Source organism: Etheostoma spectabile, chromosome 5 (assembly GCF_008692095.1).
Source record: "Etheostoma spectabile isolate EspeVRDwgs_2016 chromosome 5, UIUC_Espe_1.0, whole genome shotgun sequence".
NCBI lineage: Eukaryota > Metazoa > Chordata > Actinopteri > Perciformes > Percidae > Etheostoma > Etheostoma spectabile.
In genome coordinates this window covers 583098-599859 of record NC_045737.1, presented here as the reverse complement: position 1 = coordinate 599859, position 16762 = coordinate 583098, and the positions used below count along the sequence as shown (strand labels likewise).

General features: G+C 40.7%; 1 protein-coding gene across 1 annotated transcript; it reads left to right on the top strand.

Moving 5' to 3' along the window:
* The first annotated feature begins 1912 nt into the window (after positions 1-1912).
* On the top strand, positions 1913-15776 carry LOC116689492 (vesicle-associated membrane protein 8). Its single transcript, XM_032516046.1, has 3 exons — positions 1913-2161; positions 11331-11492; positions 13230-15776. The coding sequence occupies exons 1-3, from the start codon at positions 2147-2149 to the stop codon at positions 13419-13421; spliced, it is 369 nt and encodes a 122-aa protein (XP_032371937.1). The 5' UTR covers positions 1913-2146; the 3' UTR covers positions 13422-15776.
* Positions 15777-16762: the final 986 nt, after the last annotated feature.

Sequence of the window (16762 nt, the reverse complement as noted above, 5' to 3'; positions counted from 1 at the left end):
ACACAATTCACATTTTAATAATGCAATAGACAGTATTTTTAGCACAGTTGCTAATGCCTGCCAGGCAAATTGTTCTCTGAAATAGACATAATAGCTGGGATTATTTTTAGCTGCTTGTGACTCAGATCAGCGTACAGAAGTCTTCTGACATGACCGAAGCATTTTAGCCTCACCACACCCCTTCCTAGATGGAGGAAAAACCGGTTGGTCGGTGCAACTGGCTGGGTGGGACTGGTATGACATCAGTATCAGGTGCAGGTTAGGGAGGAGTCACTCAGTCAGCTGAGTTCTTTGGTGGAGTTAAATTTCACTGAGTTTAATTTATTTACCAAATAAATAGCAATGACTAATAACCATTCACACACAATGTGGGATTACTATCAGTTCCTAATGTGGATTAAGACATTTTTATGTAATCAAATGGGATCTGGGACATTGAACATGGCTGCTGATGTAGAGATACTGAGTTAGTGCATTAAGGAATGAGTTACAATAAATCCACATTGTGCAATACAACATAATGAGAAATTTTATTTCTCAAGCCAATCAAGAAACTAGAACTACTAATGGTGTTTTATTGTGATAGACTGATAACCATGGCATGAAGGTGGATGATAAACCAAGTTTCTGAAAATAAAACTGGCACCTCATAGGGAAAAAAACATGAGACAAGCTGTAAGACTGGGGAATGTGGAGAAATCTCGCTAATCCCGGGTAAAAACAACTCTTCGGAGTAATGTCAGTGAGGAGAGTCAGATGTTGCAAAGCGTTCCTACACAGACTAAAAAGTCAACAGTTTTATTAATTATTGCATTCAGAGTGACTTGGTTTCATAATGTGGGAGTGGTTTTACATTTTCACTATACATTTCTAATTGTCCATTTTAGTGCAATAGATTCCCATGTTTGTTATTCTGATTTCTGATATGTTGAAAACATTACAATACGAAATCCAAAACCTGTCTTATCAAACTATTGTGTTGGTTGCTTAGCAATTACTTTGCTCAGCTGTTTATTAACAGTTTTTCTTGGTGAAGAAATGGCATTTATTGACTTGGTGGATCAAATTATATTTGTCAACATTCAAATCAAATGTCTTATAATAACAATGGTGATTTTAATTATTGGTAGTAGGTCTATGTTTGCTATAGACTCACTGCTATAGTTGTATTAGTCTGGCTTTCTTAGCACACCTTCAAGCCTTTCCTTAGTCCTTTTGTTTGATCATAAACAAAACATGACATAACACCTAGCTCGTGCCTCAAAGCTCTTAGTTCAGCCATGTAACTAGGCACACAGACAGCATAGTAGCACCTTGATATGACGCCTCCCTGAAGATAAAGTTGGGAGAGCCTTTAAGTGTCTATGGGAGACCCCCATAGCCACAAGAGAGCCACAAGTTGTTGTGTTATTCAACCATTAAGGAAATGAAGGGAAACGGCCTTCACAATAAAAGTAGGCTACGCAATTGTCATGGTGCAACTTTTTTTTAAATGCATACAAACAATATATTGGCCTATTATAAACTAAATATAAGTTTCTTTTCAATTCAATTCAATTCAATTCAATGTTATTTATTGTATCAATTCATAACAAGAGTTATTTCGAGACACTTTACAGATAGAGTAGGTCTACACGACATTCCAGAAGTTTCCAGTTTCCAGTTTCTTTGCGAAATAAACGTCATTCATCAGAGCTTCGTATATGCTAACGTTACAGATAAATTCAGGCCAACAATTATTTATTTTTTCGTTGTGGTTTTCAGTATATTTTGATGTGATGGTTAAATAATACGGTTCAGTATAAATTTGTTCATAAAGAACTTGATTTTTTACTATTCACCGTAACGGTGAGATTTTTTTTAATAAGCTTTAACCACAGAATTTAGACTGTTCGTTTAAAAAAATATATATATATATATATATATTTTAAAAACGTGTTCGGGAAATAGTGATTGCATTATGGGCCGCTTGACACTTGAAGCGAAGGAATTCAGTTTGAACGGGGGGGAAAAAAACAACCAGGAAGTTAAACAGAGCAGGAAACGCTGTGGTGGAGCAGCAGACTTAAAAACTTTAAATAATAGCGTTAACTAAAATCACAGTTAATTCATCGGATTGTGGTCAAAGGGCATAGTTTGCAACAAGATGGACATCGATCCGGTAGGTGATAATGGATGAAGCTTGTGTTTTTTGTTGTTTAGAAAGCCTCTCCGCCATCACCATGTTTGGCGTTAGGCACGGCATTCAACAGGTGTACTTCTGAAAAGTATAATAAGTTACATTTGACCTAAAACTGTTGTACATAGTCGCAAATTTAACTAGTTATGTAGCTAGCTAAGTGAGCGCATTAACTTTTTGCGGTTGAGAGACCAAGTCAGAGCGTCCTAATAAAATGACCTAATTACACTCTTTACAGAAACTATACCGTCTTCGGTGGAAATACAGTGTTTCAGGGAATTAAGCTAATGTTGGTTCAACTCAATACCGGTCAGGCACTTTATTTGACATTTTTCGTCCGCTATTAGGCCTAAATATTGTCAGGTTTTTATTTCAGTCGCTTACCTTCCGCATACATTTCAAACGCACGACAACAAGTGAAGTGGCGGTAGAGCTGGCGCCTGTAGCCAAACGCCATTAAAAAATGGGTCAATCGCTAATGTTACCTTAGCTACTGAATAGGCTACTCAAGGACGTCAAACCCCGGCACAGTATGGCTTATGTCGTTTCTTATCTGCCACATCAAGAGCCCAACGCTTTTTTGAATAAAATTTCAACTTTTACATTACTTGAGCTCAGTGCTTAACTAACTTAAATTAGCTACAAGTTTGTGCATTCGCTCGTGTGTTAGCATTAACGTTACGTTTGGCTAATATCTTGCAAAACCAAAAATGTGCTAAGAGAGCAGTTATAAAAGTTGAACTTATGCTATTGAGTGAAGTCTTCGCTCATATATTATTCTGAAATACCTTTTTCATTTCAGAATAATGAGTGAAGCAAGACTTCACTCAACTATTACAACTGTTCACGTAGCACAGTTTTACAATAGCCTATTTATCATCTCTATATTTATTTGAGTAGGCAAACACATTTTTGTCTCAGTGCGTGCATTGACTTTAACATAGGATTCCATTCTGCTAGCTTAGCTTAGCATAATGAATGGAATCCTATGTTGCCGGTTAGCATGTTGTGAGTAAAAGGGACGCAACAAAAACAAAACCTTATTACTTCTTGTGGCCTGCATATTCACAACAAGCACAAATAGCGTTTGCAGATTAAGACCAGACAATATATAAACATAGAGGAGATATTGGCGTATTCCTTTAATGTCCTTAGAAGTCTCACAGGAAGTCCCTGGAAGTTCAAGGAGTAGCTAATCTTAAGGATAATTGAGGGTGTTATGTTATTCATGTCACTTGCGGAATTGTGTCTTTCCTATGTTTTCTCTCTGCTATTAACAGCTATGTGACTTTGAACATGTATCTTACACAATTCTTCCTTGGCATTCATCAATTTAAGTCTGGTCCAGTGTGGGATCATGGGGTCTAATCAAGAGGGTAAGACAGCCTCTGCAAAGCATACCATTTTGTTGCTAATAAGCCATCACCTGCCGTTAGCATTCCATTGACTGCCATTCATTTTGGCGTCACTTTGACAGCAAATAACTTTGCTTCTGAAGCGTTTAAAGACTTTATTTGTCCATTGTTTATTTCTAAAGAAACATGTATAAAAGGCTCCATTACCTTGTAGCTCACTTCATGGCCCTGTTACAGGCAACTTTGTAAAAATAGGCTAACGAATGTGTCATAACCAAGCGACTTGCTGTCACATAGTCGACAAACTACAGTAAATGTGCTGTATTTATATAGCGCTTTTCTAGTCTTAACAACTACTCAAAGCGCTTTTACATCATACAGGAAACATTCACCATTCACACACATTCATACACTGTGGCCGAGGCTGCCGTACAAGGTGCCCCCTGCTCATCAGATAAACACTCACACAGATTCACACTCCGATGCGCAGCACCAGGGGCAACTCGGGGTTCAGTGTCTTGCCCAAGGACACTTTGACGTGGGACTGCAGGGCCAGGGATCGAACCACCAACCTTCCAATTGGCAGGCAACCGCTCTACCACTGAAGTACAGGAGAACCTTACAGGCAGTTTTGAATTACATTAGCTGTTTTAGTTTAATTGCTAATGTTAATTAGCCTGTGCCTATGTTGTCTCCTAACATATACCTACGCTCTCCATCTCTGCTGATTGGGAATGACTTGAGATTTCTCTTGGCAACACTACCAAAAGACTTACAACTTTCAGACAGGTTGCTCACGTCACAACGACATCGTCAAGGTCAGTTGGAGGCTGCACAGTAACGCTCAGCCATCATCGGAAAAGAGCTTCTAATCGACTTCACTGCTCTCCTTTGCAATTCTACGGCATGGCTTTATCCATTAATTTTACGGTCTGTGGGTCTAATAAGTATCTGTTTGAGGCGATTAACATGGACCTGTTGCTTTCTCTCGTAAAAAGTGAAAAACGCAGACTTCTGAGGTTGTGAAACATTGCCTTCCCTCTCTTTGAAAGACCAGGCAAACCTTAAACTTTACTGACTAAGCTGTGCGGGGGGGGCAAAGGAAAAGTAAAACCCACTGTTTTACTGTAGCCTGCAACATTTATTAGTATTGGTCCGCTATAATTTGGGTACTTTGATGAAAGAGAAATCCTACTGCACCCTGGCTAGTCTATTCACATCCTGTGTGCACTCACAGATAAGGGTTGTGTTACATTTGACTAGATTAGGAGCTGTGAGGATTTACTGTGGCCTAGAAGACCAAATGAAATCCATCCTTTGCATTTACCTTCGCAGTCAAACATTTTAACAGGAAATATTTGATTTATGTCATTCACACATCCTTGTATCACTCACTACCTTGATGTATCATCCTCCTTATTCCTTATCTATCAGGAAAGTAGTAACAAGGTGACTTATCGTCAGGCTTTTTGCTTGAATTGTCAAGTTTCACTAGAAGACCAAAGTCACTTTCCATGCACAGCAGAGGAACACCTTGTTGGGTGAATTCAGTTTTAAGGCAACAGTCCAAATATTTTAATTGGACACTAAATGTAGCCGTCAGTGCATTAACATCTTGTGCGTGGCATGTTTCTGTCTCCCTCTTTCTGTGAATGTTGATACTTGATAGCTGTCAGCCATTCAGTGGGCCTCACTAAACTACTAGCACTGTTAAAGGGAAAAGAGGGAGAGAAAAGGCCTGGTTTACCAGAATCAGAAATACTGGCAAAGCTGGAAGGAGTAAAAGAATATTGTACTCAAGTAAAAGTGCTGATGGAAAATCTGTTCAAATGTCCTTTTAAATAGAACGAAGATCAGTCAAAATTAAATCCGCACGATATGAGAAACTATTATTTCTATAGCGATAATTCTTGCGATAGATATTAAAGTCTACTCAGTTCTGCATTTCTGCTGCTTTGAGTTTTCTGCTGAAATACAACCAATTGCTTGCTGAATTTAAAACCAATGAAAGGAAATCATTTTCTAACATCCTTTTTATTGAACATTGAATTGAATAGAAAAGGCACTACTAAAATAGAAATTACATTTTAAATTGCAGTTTTTAGGGATATTTTCTTTCAACTAACACAAAAAATCTACGAGTGTCCTTTCTGATTTTTTTTTTTTTTTCATATGCAACCTTTCGCGATGTGTTTATTGCGCCAGTTAATATGGCAGAGACGATTAGGCAATGTATCGTGTAGGGGTGATCCGAGTACTCGGCTGAAACGAGTATCCTGTACGGATAAAGCACTTCTGCCGAGTACAAGTATCATACGAGTAATATGAGTCAATATCCGTGCTCGGATTGATTACAAATCCTCAACTGGCCGCGCAGCGTTCTGTGATAGTCCAGCGCCCCCCCCCCCTACAAACACGCTCAGCTCAATCACACACACACAGACACGGAGAACTGCGCTCCCTCGCCTCTCTCTCTCTCTCTCCCCCGCTCTGTCAGTCAATCAGGTCTGCGGGTCTGTAACATTTAGGGTTTCTTCAGCTTTGTTCTTAACTTCGGTTTGTAGTCCTTACATAGTAACCAGTAGATTTCTGGTGAACGTGGGGTTTGTAGTCCTTACATAGTAACCAGTATATTTCTGGTGAACGTGGGTTTGTAGTCCTTACATAGTAACCAGTAGATTTCTGGTGAACGTGGGGTTTGTAGTCCTTACATAGTACCAGTAGATTTCTGGTGAACGTGGGGTTTGTAGTCCTTAAAATTTAGGACCAGTAGTTTTCTGGTAAACTGGGTTTCAGACGTGCTGCTGGTTTAAATGCAACTCCCTTTGCGTCTCTGCCATCGGAGATTTTTTTTTTTTAACTGTCAGCGCCCCCCCCGCCCCCTCTCTCTTTCTTTCTCTCTCTCTGTGTCTCTCTCTTACCCCACACACACACCCCACTCAAAAATATGTGTGGAAAATAAAAGAACCAAAAACAAAAAAAACACTTATCGTAAAAAAATTTAGTTAAAATAGAAAGTTATACTGAGTATGAAAACTCTTTTTCATACATTTTACTTCACAATTGCAACTGCATGGGGTGTATTCATTGTTGCAAAACCTTCTGTATAATTTTGTTGTTACCCTGACAACACCATTGATCTGAAGCTCGATGCTTAGTTTTAGTAGTATAAAGTTTTAATCAGCAATAAATATAACAATTTCTGATCACCCAATCAATTGCGTGCTTAAAATAACCCCTACCGGTTAAAGCCCCGCCCATTCAAAACAACTCGACCCCTTCCGGGTTAATCTGACCACTTCCAGGTAGGCCCCGCCCAGTCAGGTACGGGTACAGATAATTCATGTGGTATACAGTACAGATTGCTGTACTCGCTCATCCCTAGTACCGTGCGCCAGAGTAAAAATGTACTCTGACGCTACATTTACGCTACTACACTTTGGTTTAAAAACACATTTCTTTTGTTACATTTAGGCCTAACGTCTGCACTCCTCCGATGTTTCCAAGCCCCTAAAACAGAGACATTTGGAAACATGGCTGTTACCGTTTTGGTTTGAAAACTCCAGTGTTGCTTTGTAGTAGACGGGCATAAACGGAGACCTTTGGGAACAAGGATGCGCATCATCAGTCTTAACGGTTAGGTAGGCTTACAATCCTTTCAGTCACGGTTCCACTTTGTTGTCGGTCCAAGCAAATACATTCCTGCTCTTCTTTTTTGCCATTGTTGTCCTTTCTCCAAAGTACTTTTCTGTATTTTTTTAACTTGTACATCCAGGGGAGTAGCCGTAATTTGGACATGTCCCCAGCGTTACCCCATACAATCTCTTGTGTGGACAGAGATTGTATTTGTCTCAAAACATTGCTTTAAAATGAAAATGTAGTAGTCTAGATGTACAACGTGGTACCATGACGTGTTATCTGTTTTGAGCTAGTGTTTTACCCATCCCCCACTCCAACAACCTCCCAAGGCAGATTTTCGCCCTTGCATACTACTCGCTACGGCCTAAATTTACGTGCAATCGCAAGGTAATGTAAGTCAATGGAGGCCAGACGGCATTGATAAACAATAATGCTAACCATAACCCATAAAGACGTGATTTAATTGTATTGCTGTGCATTTGTACTGTTCATTAAATACGAATCCTGGCCCGGGTGGGACCAACGTTCCGCACCTTTCCCACCCAGTGATGGCTAGGGGTGGGGGGGGGGGGAAATCGATACAGCAGCTTATTGCATAATTTTCAGTGGCAATACTGTGTTGATGCACAAGCGGCAAGTATCAATCTATTTTTATATATGTGTTGATCAGTTTGTCTGCTTGACAATCCCATTTTGCAACAATAAAATTTGAAGTGATATGAACAGAGTTTCCTTGCGGGAACATCATTTGAAATGATGGAAAATTAGAAGTTGGAATAAAGGTTCTGACTTGCAATGTATTGCAGAAAATTTAAAATCGCAATAATATTGTATCTTGGTGATATCGTATCGGGAGGCATCTGGTAATTCCCACCCCTACTGATGGCTGACAGCATGGGAACATAAACATTTGAAGAAGGGGGGGGGGAAAAAGAGAGAGAGAAGGTAGGGGAGAGTAACAGGTAAGCAGATGACCCAGCAAAAGCCTGCTCTGTTTCCTAGAGACCGTTTTGTTTACAGCCTGGTGCTGGCTCATGGGACGTGGAAGTCGCTGCGCATGAAAACACTGCATATAAAATTTCTGCTTTGAGATCACACCCACGACTGTAAGATCCCATCTTGTCTTCCTCTTGAGTGCAGAAGCAAGGTTTGACTGCCAGCCGGCTGGGCTGTCATGTGCAGCCGCCCGAAGGCCGCCAGCAGCTGTCATGCTGATTGTTGTCTGAAAATACAAGACTGATGAGGGAATAGTTTGATTTGTATTCCCTTACAATCGAATGCTTTACAAACATGTGCTGGTGTCAGACAGATGAATCCAGCCACTGGAAAATAAATGAAAGAACCTTTTCATGGTAAAAATTAGCCTGAAGAACAGATTTAAAAGGCTAGTCACTTTGAATTCAGTTTTGTGAGACATTAATATGGGTGAATATTGGATTCTGATTTGACTGCATGGTTTCCATTAAAACATGTTAACCTACTAAGTAGTATGATTGTCCAATGTGTCCTTGGTGTACGATGAATTTGTAAATTAAAGAGTTAAGTACTAATATTCCATTATTATTACGAATATGACAATATACCAAGTTTGTTGCGGGACATGTAAACAGCATATTCTGTGGAGATATTCCGAATAAGGCCTTTTTCCTATTTGTATAGCTTTTATAGTAGCATTTTGATTTTAGTTCCACACGGTAGAACAAGTCTGCCGTCGGTTGAAAAAAATCCTCAGGCGTTACCAGGGAAAGGGCTTGTGGAAAACTTGAGATTTTGTTTGCAAAGCGCAGACAAATACAAATCTCTGCTCTTAATTTTTTTTTTTTTGCTTTGACCAGTGTCCATGGTACAAGCAGGATAATGCCCTTTGTGGTGTCCATAATCAGGACTGTATGGACTGCGTGTCAGACGTTTCTGGCCTCCCCGCAGGGTCCAAAATGGCCCCACCTACGAGCCAAATGCTGGTAAAATATACAACTGCCTGGTAGATTTGCTTTACTCACCAGTCAAAAAAATGCCAATGGTAATCTGTTGGGTGGCTGGTAAAACAAAAAAGTAAATATTGCACCCTGCCTCCCCGTCTAATGCCCGACACCTCGTCGGGCATTAGCCTTTACATGATTGTGTGACCTGGAGGCAGTTATGTGCAAAGAAAAAGGAAATGATCCAAAAAGTGACACTGGAGGTTCTCGTCAGGGAGCAGATGAAGGAATCCAAAGCTGCAAGACACCTGTCCGCTGCCTCAGCCTGTCTGACGATGCTATAGTCTACAGGTGAAACTCGGAAAGTTAAAGTATCATGCGAACGTTTATTTATTTCATTAATTCAACTTAATAGGTGAAACTAACGTACTACTATAGACTCATTACATGCAAAGTAACATATTGCAAGCCTTTATTTAGATAAGTATGGCTTACAGCATATGAAAACCCCAAATTCAAAATCTTAGAAAATTAGAATATTACATGAACTCAGTAAAAAGATTTTAAATGCAGAAATGTCGGCCCTCCAACAAATATAATCACGCAAATGTACTCTGTGCTTGGTTTTGGCCCCTTTTGCTTGAATTACTGCCTCAATGCGGCGTGGCAGGGATGGTATCAGCCTGTGGCACTGCTGAGGTGTCATGGGAGACCAGGATGCTTCAGTAGCGGCCTTCAGCTCTTCTGCATTGTTTGGTCTCATCTCTCATCTTTCTCTTGGCAATGCCCCATAGATTCTCTATGGGGTTCAGGTCAGGTGCGCTTGCTGACAGTAATCCCATGGTCATTAAACCAGGCTTTGGTACTTTTAGAAGTGTGGCCAGGTGCCAAGTCCTGCTGGAAAATGAAGTCAGCATCTCCATAAAGCTTGTGCGCTGAAGGAAGCATGTACAAATACCTGGGAGTGCACTTTGACAATAAACTGGACTGGGCCAAGAACACTCAAGCCCTCTACAGGAAGGGCCAAAGCCGTCTCTATTTTCTGAGGAGGCTGAGGTCCTTCAACATTTGCAGGACAATGCTGAGGATGTTTTATGAGTCTGTGGTGGCCAGTGCTATCCTCTTTGCTGTTGCATGCTGGGGCAGCAGGCTGAGGGTAGCGGATGCCAACAGACTCAACAAACTGATTCGCAAGGCCAGTGACGTTGTGGGGGTGGATCTGGACTCTCTGTCGGTGGTGTCAGAGAGGAGGACGCTGTCCAAACTAAATGCCATCTTGGACAATGTCTCGCACCCACTCCATGGCTTGTTGCTCAATCACAGAAGCACTTTCAGTGACAGACTCATTCTCCCAAAATGCACCACAGAGCACCACAGGAAGTCATTCCTGCCTGTGGCCATCAAACTTTTATAACTCCTCCCTCTAAATGTCTGACACGCAGACACTTAGAGAGGTTGAAACTGGACAATATTATCTGTATTATCTGTTTTGTGCAATAACACTGGCCTGACGTGTGCAATTCTCAACTACTACAATTATTATTATTTTACTTTTCACCATTGCAATTCCTTAATTATAATTATGTAAAGAATGCATAATAACATTCCTTTATGTAAATACCGTACATAGCCACACTCCTTATATTTCTTTATTTGTATTTCTACTGTGATATTTCTACTATTTGTGCAACTGCAACACAGTTTCCCTTCGGGGAGCAATAAAGTACTTCTGATTCTGATTCTGATGAAGTGCTCTAAAATGTCCTGGTAGGGTTGGGCGGTAATACGGTATACCGCGGGCGGGGCCTTTAAAAAATGGCAACGGTATCAGTTTCAATACCGTCAATAAAAAAGAAAAAAAAGAATGCAATGCACATATAGGAGACAAGGATTTAATATAATTGATTTAATGCCTAAAAATGCTTATGTGTGGTTGTCAGTGAGAGAGATTCCTTTTTTATTAGGGGATGATAAAATCACAATATGGGTAGCAGCTAAATATGTCTTCTCCTGCCACAAGGAAAGAAAGAGAGCGAATTATACGTTTTATTTTACGGGACTTAAGTCTTAAGCCTTGCCTTTTAGTTACCTGTTTAGCATTTACAATATGCATTTCCATGGGTGCTGCCATTGTTGTGTGGTGTCAAACAACCGTGGCTTTTTCTTTCCACTGATAAAAACTAAGACGTTGTTCCTTAACTTATTTTCTCAAACTTCCTTTTTTCTTTCCCATCCCAGGAGCGAGGAGGGGCGGCGGCCGAGCCACAGGACAAGGTGAAGAGCTTGAGGGATCAAGTAGATGGAGTGAAAGACATCATGACGCAGAACGTAGACCGGATCCTGGCTCGAGGAGAGCGACTCGATGACCTCATGGGCAAGTCAGAGGACCTGCAAGCAGGGGTGAGTCTTATCCCGGGAGTCTGTTTTTGATTTGTGTAAAAGTGTGTTGAGATGTGGACTATATTCCCATATGTGCCTCCTCGGTGTACGGGGAATTTGTAAATAAAGAGGTAGAATTTATAAAATGCATTTTTGACTTTGTTACAGTTGCACGGTTGCATGTAAACAGGAATACTATATATTCACTTTCATTAGCCATGTCAACAGCTTATTCAGAATATTGTCTTTTTCGGATAAGGGCAAAAACCGGAATATTATGTGCATGTAAACATAGTCAGTGACCTCAGTGATAACTATCGGCTAAACCAGTATAACAAGTCAGTTAAGTAAGATTTTAGACATGACAGAACACAAAGGAACCCGACTAAGTGTGGCCTTTCTCTTGCTCGGATGCAAACTTTGAATAAAGCCCTTTTTTAGGGAGGCATTGGTCCAGCTGCACCTCGTTAGCTGATTAAGCTCGTTAACCCAACACCTGTCAACCAAGGTTTAAAGGCCTCACACACTCACACACCTGCTTCATGGGAGACATTTTGATTTGGCATAGCAGGAAAAGCACAGTTGGAACTGATTACATTACCGGTTGCTCTGTTCCATTACTGTGTCCCTGGAAGCCATCCAAATCAGCCATTATTCACAAAGCCAGGACCTGAGTTAAAGGGTAACTTTGGGTTTTTCTTGACTTGGATCCTATTTTCCTATGTTTTTTTCGTGTCACAGACACACAAAAAACACGATTTAAAGGCAAATTTGAAAAAAATATTTTTCCTACATAGCTAGCTAGCTAGCTAGCTAGCTACATACATACCTACCTGGAGAAAAAAGCAGCATAGCTCTTTCCAGAAGTAACACAATCCGTTTACCTCCCCTAAGGCAACAAAAGCTGACTAATAAATACATGATATCTTACTCAAAGTGCTTTTACAGAGTACAGGAACCAATCACCAATCACACACATTCACCGATGCTGCCGCACAAGGTGCCATCTGCTCATCAGATACATCAATATCGATATTGTAGGGTTGACTAGTGGTGCTTTTCAGAACTATTTTCACAAAGAAATTTTAGATAATAATAAGTGACTAAAGTGGGTAAAGGCAAATAATAGAACAGCTAGAGCAGTCTCACAAATTCCCGCTACACGTTCTGCGATGCCAGGTTCATCCTGCAACGCTCTGCCGTGCCCTGCTACGTCCTGCTGTGCCTTGTAATGCCGCACAGTACCCTGCTATGCCATGAACTACTACAAAGAACTGCTACAAACTACTATTTTTTTCTATTTTTGTTATTTCCACTAACCCCAACCGGCCCGTCAGACACCGCCTACCAAGAGCCTGGGTCTGACCGAGGTTTCTGCCTAAAAGGAAGTTTTTCCTCGCCACTGTCGCACTGTTGCTTGCTCTGTAGGAAACTACTAGAACTGTTGGGTCCTTGTAAATTCTGGAGTGTGGTCTAGACCTACTCTATCTGTAAAGTGTCTCGAGATAACTGTTGTTATGAATTGATACTATAAATAAAATTGAATAAATTACAGTACATATCTACAGTAATGGGTGACTTGGAGGTAGAATGGTCGCCCCATGAACACAAGGCTGGTGGATGAATCACTCTCTGGCCCCCTTTCAAAGTGCAGCGCTGTGGCTGAAGGTCTGGCAAAGCGAGACTACTGCTACTGTTTAGAGCAAAATACTAAATGCGTCGCTTCATTTCCTCGCCTCGTTTCCCCTCCCTGCTCAGGCTCAGCACTTCAAGCAGACGTCTCAGAAAGTGGCTCGCACCTACTGGTGGAAGAACGTCAAGATGGTCGTGGTCATCGTGGTGATCGTCCTCATCATCGTGCTCATCATCATCCTGCTGGCCACCGGAGTCATCCCTGTCAGCTCCTCTACGCCTCCTACGACTCCTGTAGTTCCTCCCACCAAGCCATAAGAGATGCACACACACACACAATGTATATACAATCATAAACAAACCCATTCTTATTGCACATTATACAAAGTAATATATAGACTAAAGTCAACAATTGCTGTCTGGTGAAACCTTTATTACTTCTAAGTTAGTTTCCACTGGTTAAGGTCTTGCTTTTATTAGAATTCAACAACTTCCTGCTTTTGGTTTAAGGAACTTGATTGGCACATGTGCCTTTTCAGACCCTTAAACACAATTTAAGCTTAGCTTTTTTTTCAAAATGTTGTGAGAAATTAAACAAAAGTGTCTGGAAGGTCCTAGGACTGTCCCTGTTCTCAGAGGATGCGTCATATCACCGCGTCAGTTCCTCCATGGCTCTCTCACCCCCGGCAAAGAGGGAGTCACATTAATTTGCGTAGATGAAAAGAAGGAATGTGGATTTCTCCAGTCTCTTTACTAGACATCATGTTTGTCTTGAATGTTCTCACTTAAGTGCACCTTTTGCAGAAGGCAGGTTGGATAGTTTAAAAGCTGGAAAATGCAGTTTCTAAAATAAGTTGTGTTTTTGCTGTCATTGGACAAACGCACCAAACGCAAATCTGTAACAATTTTAGGTCACACTTTATTTAATGAAAGGCTGAATTGTGTATTGGATATGTATGTTACTACTTGTGGGCTTATTTCTTTTCTAAGTGCTTCTTTGTAGTTTCACAATCTAGAATAAGCAATCATCCATGGAAATTCCTTTTTTAAAATTTGTAAGTTTATTGAATGTATACACTTAGCACTGCTGTAGTTCTCTCAAAAGTACTGTAATTAGCTCCTTACTGGTGTTGAGGGCTTATGTTTGAGTAGAATCAAAGGTTAGGCTTTGTCAGACCTTCCTCCACAGTGCTGCGGAGGAAGGTCTGGCTAGTCCACACAACATTCTGGGGTGGGAGAGAAATGTGCTCTGGTTTATTGGCATTTCTTTAAACCAATCCCAATCGTCTTGAGCGGTGCTTAGTGCCGAGCGGAGCCACGGTGCCGTTTAAAGTTGCTTTAGTCTTGCAAATTGGACAGATAGTCTAGCTAGCTGTCAGGATTTACCCTGCAGAGATCTGAGGAGCAGTTAACCATAGTCCTCAGAAATCCATCGGATCCAAATACGGACACCCTAAAAGAGTGACATCCGGTGTAATTTCCGGCAGAACGAGTGCAATCTTGGAGGTGGGACTAGGAAACAACTGTTATTCATTCAAGAATCCCTGATCTGTGTTGAGTTTCAAAACGGGGAGCTGGGACACCCCTGGCTACATCCCAGTGTGTCTTTGATTAAGCCTATACCATTTAACTAATGATGGGACCTGTTTTTCTACTCCACGTCAATGCTTGGTCCTTTAGAAGGGAAAGTAACAGAAATTGTAGCTTTGTACAGTTGTGATCTGCAGTATCATTAGTCTTTTTAACAGATCATGTCCTTTTTTTCCTTTTGCTGTGTTTTTAGCTCTAGAGATATTACAGTTTAAATGTCAGGCTTTGGTACTTTGATTTAATAAACAAACAAACCAATAGGGTCTGCTTTTCATGGTCTGTTCCCACAGTTGTAGTTTTGGAGGATCAGGCTGTTCCAGCCAACCAGCTGAGAGCGATCACTTACAGTTACAGCCCCTCCATGGCTTCCCCCTGCTGGGTCCATGGCAACCAATAGCCCCCCCCCCCATAGTCACAGCTTATGACTAGGAAAACCTCTTTCAGAATACAAGATCACCTCCCCACCACTGTCTGCTGTTACAGGACCAGTTTAGATCCTAATAGGTCAAAAATGATTCCCATTCTGAGCTGTAAATAGTCAACATAGTCACACATATTTGCAATAGCCTTTAACCAAATGTTGTTAATGAAAGTATCTTTCTTTAGAAATTTCATTCATGTTTTTTCTTTTTTAATCAAAAATGAACTAATAAAAACTGCAAGGGATTTCCGTATGAACAGGTAATCCAGACTAATTCATTGTAAAATGGTTGTTGCTGTTCATCCTTTTTCTGTAAGTGCAGTAGGTATATTTTGGAACAAATTCTCCATTGTGTTTTTTTTTTGCAAGGCTCTGGGGTGCAGTAGTACTAATCTCTTTGCCTGTTATCTGGCTCATCCTGATGTGATTAAGGCTGTGTGAGGACATTGACATCCCATTTCTGTTCCTGCAGGCTCCAGCTGCAGCAGGTCTGTCTCTGTCTTGAATCCACATTCTCAAAACAGATGAAATAACATAATCCTGCTCAGCTGACCTGTGATGTATGTTGATGTTTGAGTAGCAGAATCCTCATGGTCTTTTTCTGATGACTTATGGTATTTAATGGTTTAAATGTTCTATGAAATAAATAATATTTACCTCTGCTCCGTTGTGATCATGCTGTTTGTTAAAGAGCCACAAGATGGAGACGGAGAGTGCTGCTATCTGAGACTTAGGTCGGAGGAAGTAGGTCAGAGGTCATGCTTTTCAGTTTATAGCACTTAGTGCAACATGACACATTTCCTCCCACTCTACATTTCCGTTTAGTGTATTCACAGGTTTAGTACTAACACAGCTAAGCAATAGCAAATGTTGCACTTGACTTTGATAACCTCTGATAACTGCTAACTTATTCAAGATTTCTTTATTGTCATACCACAGTACACTGTAGTACAAAATTACGTGCAAAGTTCACAGCTTAAAAGAATACAGCACAGAAACACTGGAAAAGTAGTTATTTATATGAATGAAAATAAATAAATGCTTATATGGGTTGCAGAGCATGTAGAGTTATAAACATGAATATATAAAGCGTCTAAAAAAAAAAAATATCTAGAGACTAGATACATACAGTCGGGAAAGAGTATAGGGTGTAAATATCTGTATTTAAAGTGAAAGGAGTACAGTAGAGAATAAGGTCCATTCCAAACAGATTATTTTGTACATGAATAGTCAGATTGACCGTCTGACAGCAGAGGGGAAGAAGCAGTTGTTGAGCCTTGCGGTATTCTAGGCAATCATTCTGAAACTTTTCTTCCACGCTGTTGTGGGGAACACAAAATATTGTGAACACCTCACAGAAAAGGACATTTAACTTTGAAGAAACATTTCCATTCGTTCCCCAACCAGACAGCCTGGATGAATGAATACCCAGAGCCCCAAAAAGCTGCCTGGTGTCAGGTGACAAGGAAGTATACAGCGTGGCCAAGAGCGAATGGGGTTTAAACGACCCTGCTGTTCATTCCCCCCCCCCCACCTTGATCTCCTCAACACAAAGCGTCAGCTGTCAGGTCTACTTTGTGCAGTAGGGCCGCCTACTGTCACACCCCATTTCCACCTGGTATTAAAATCTGATCTGAGTGATCCAATC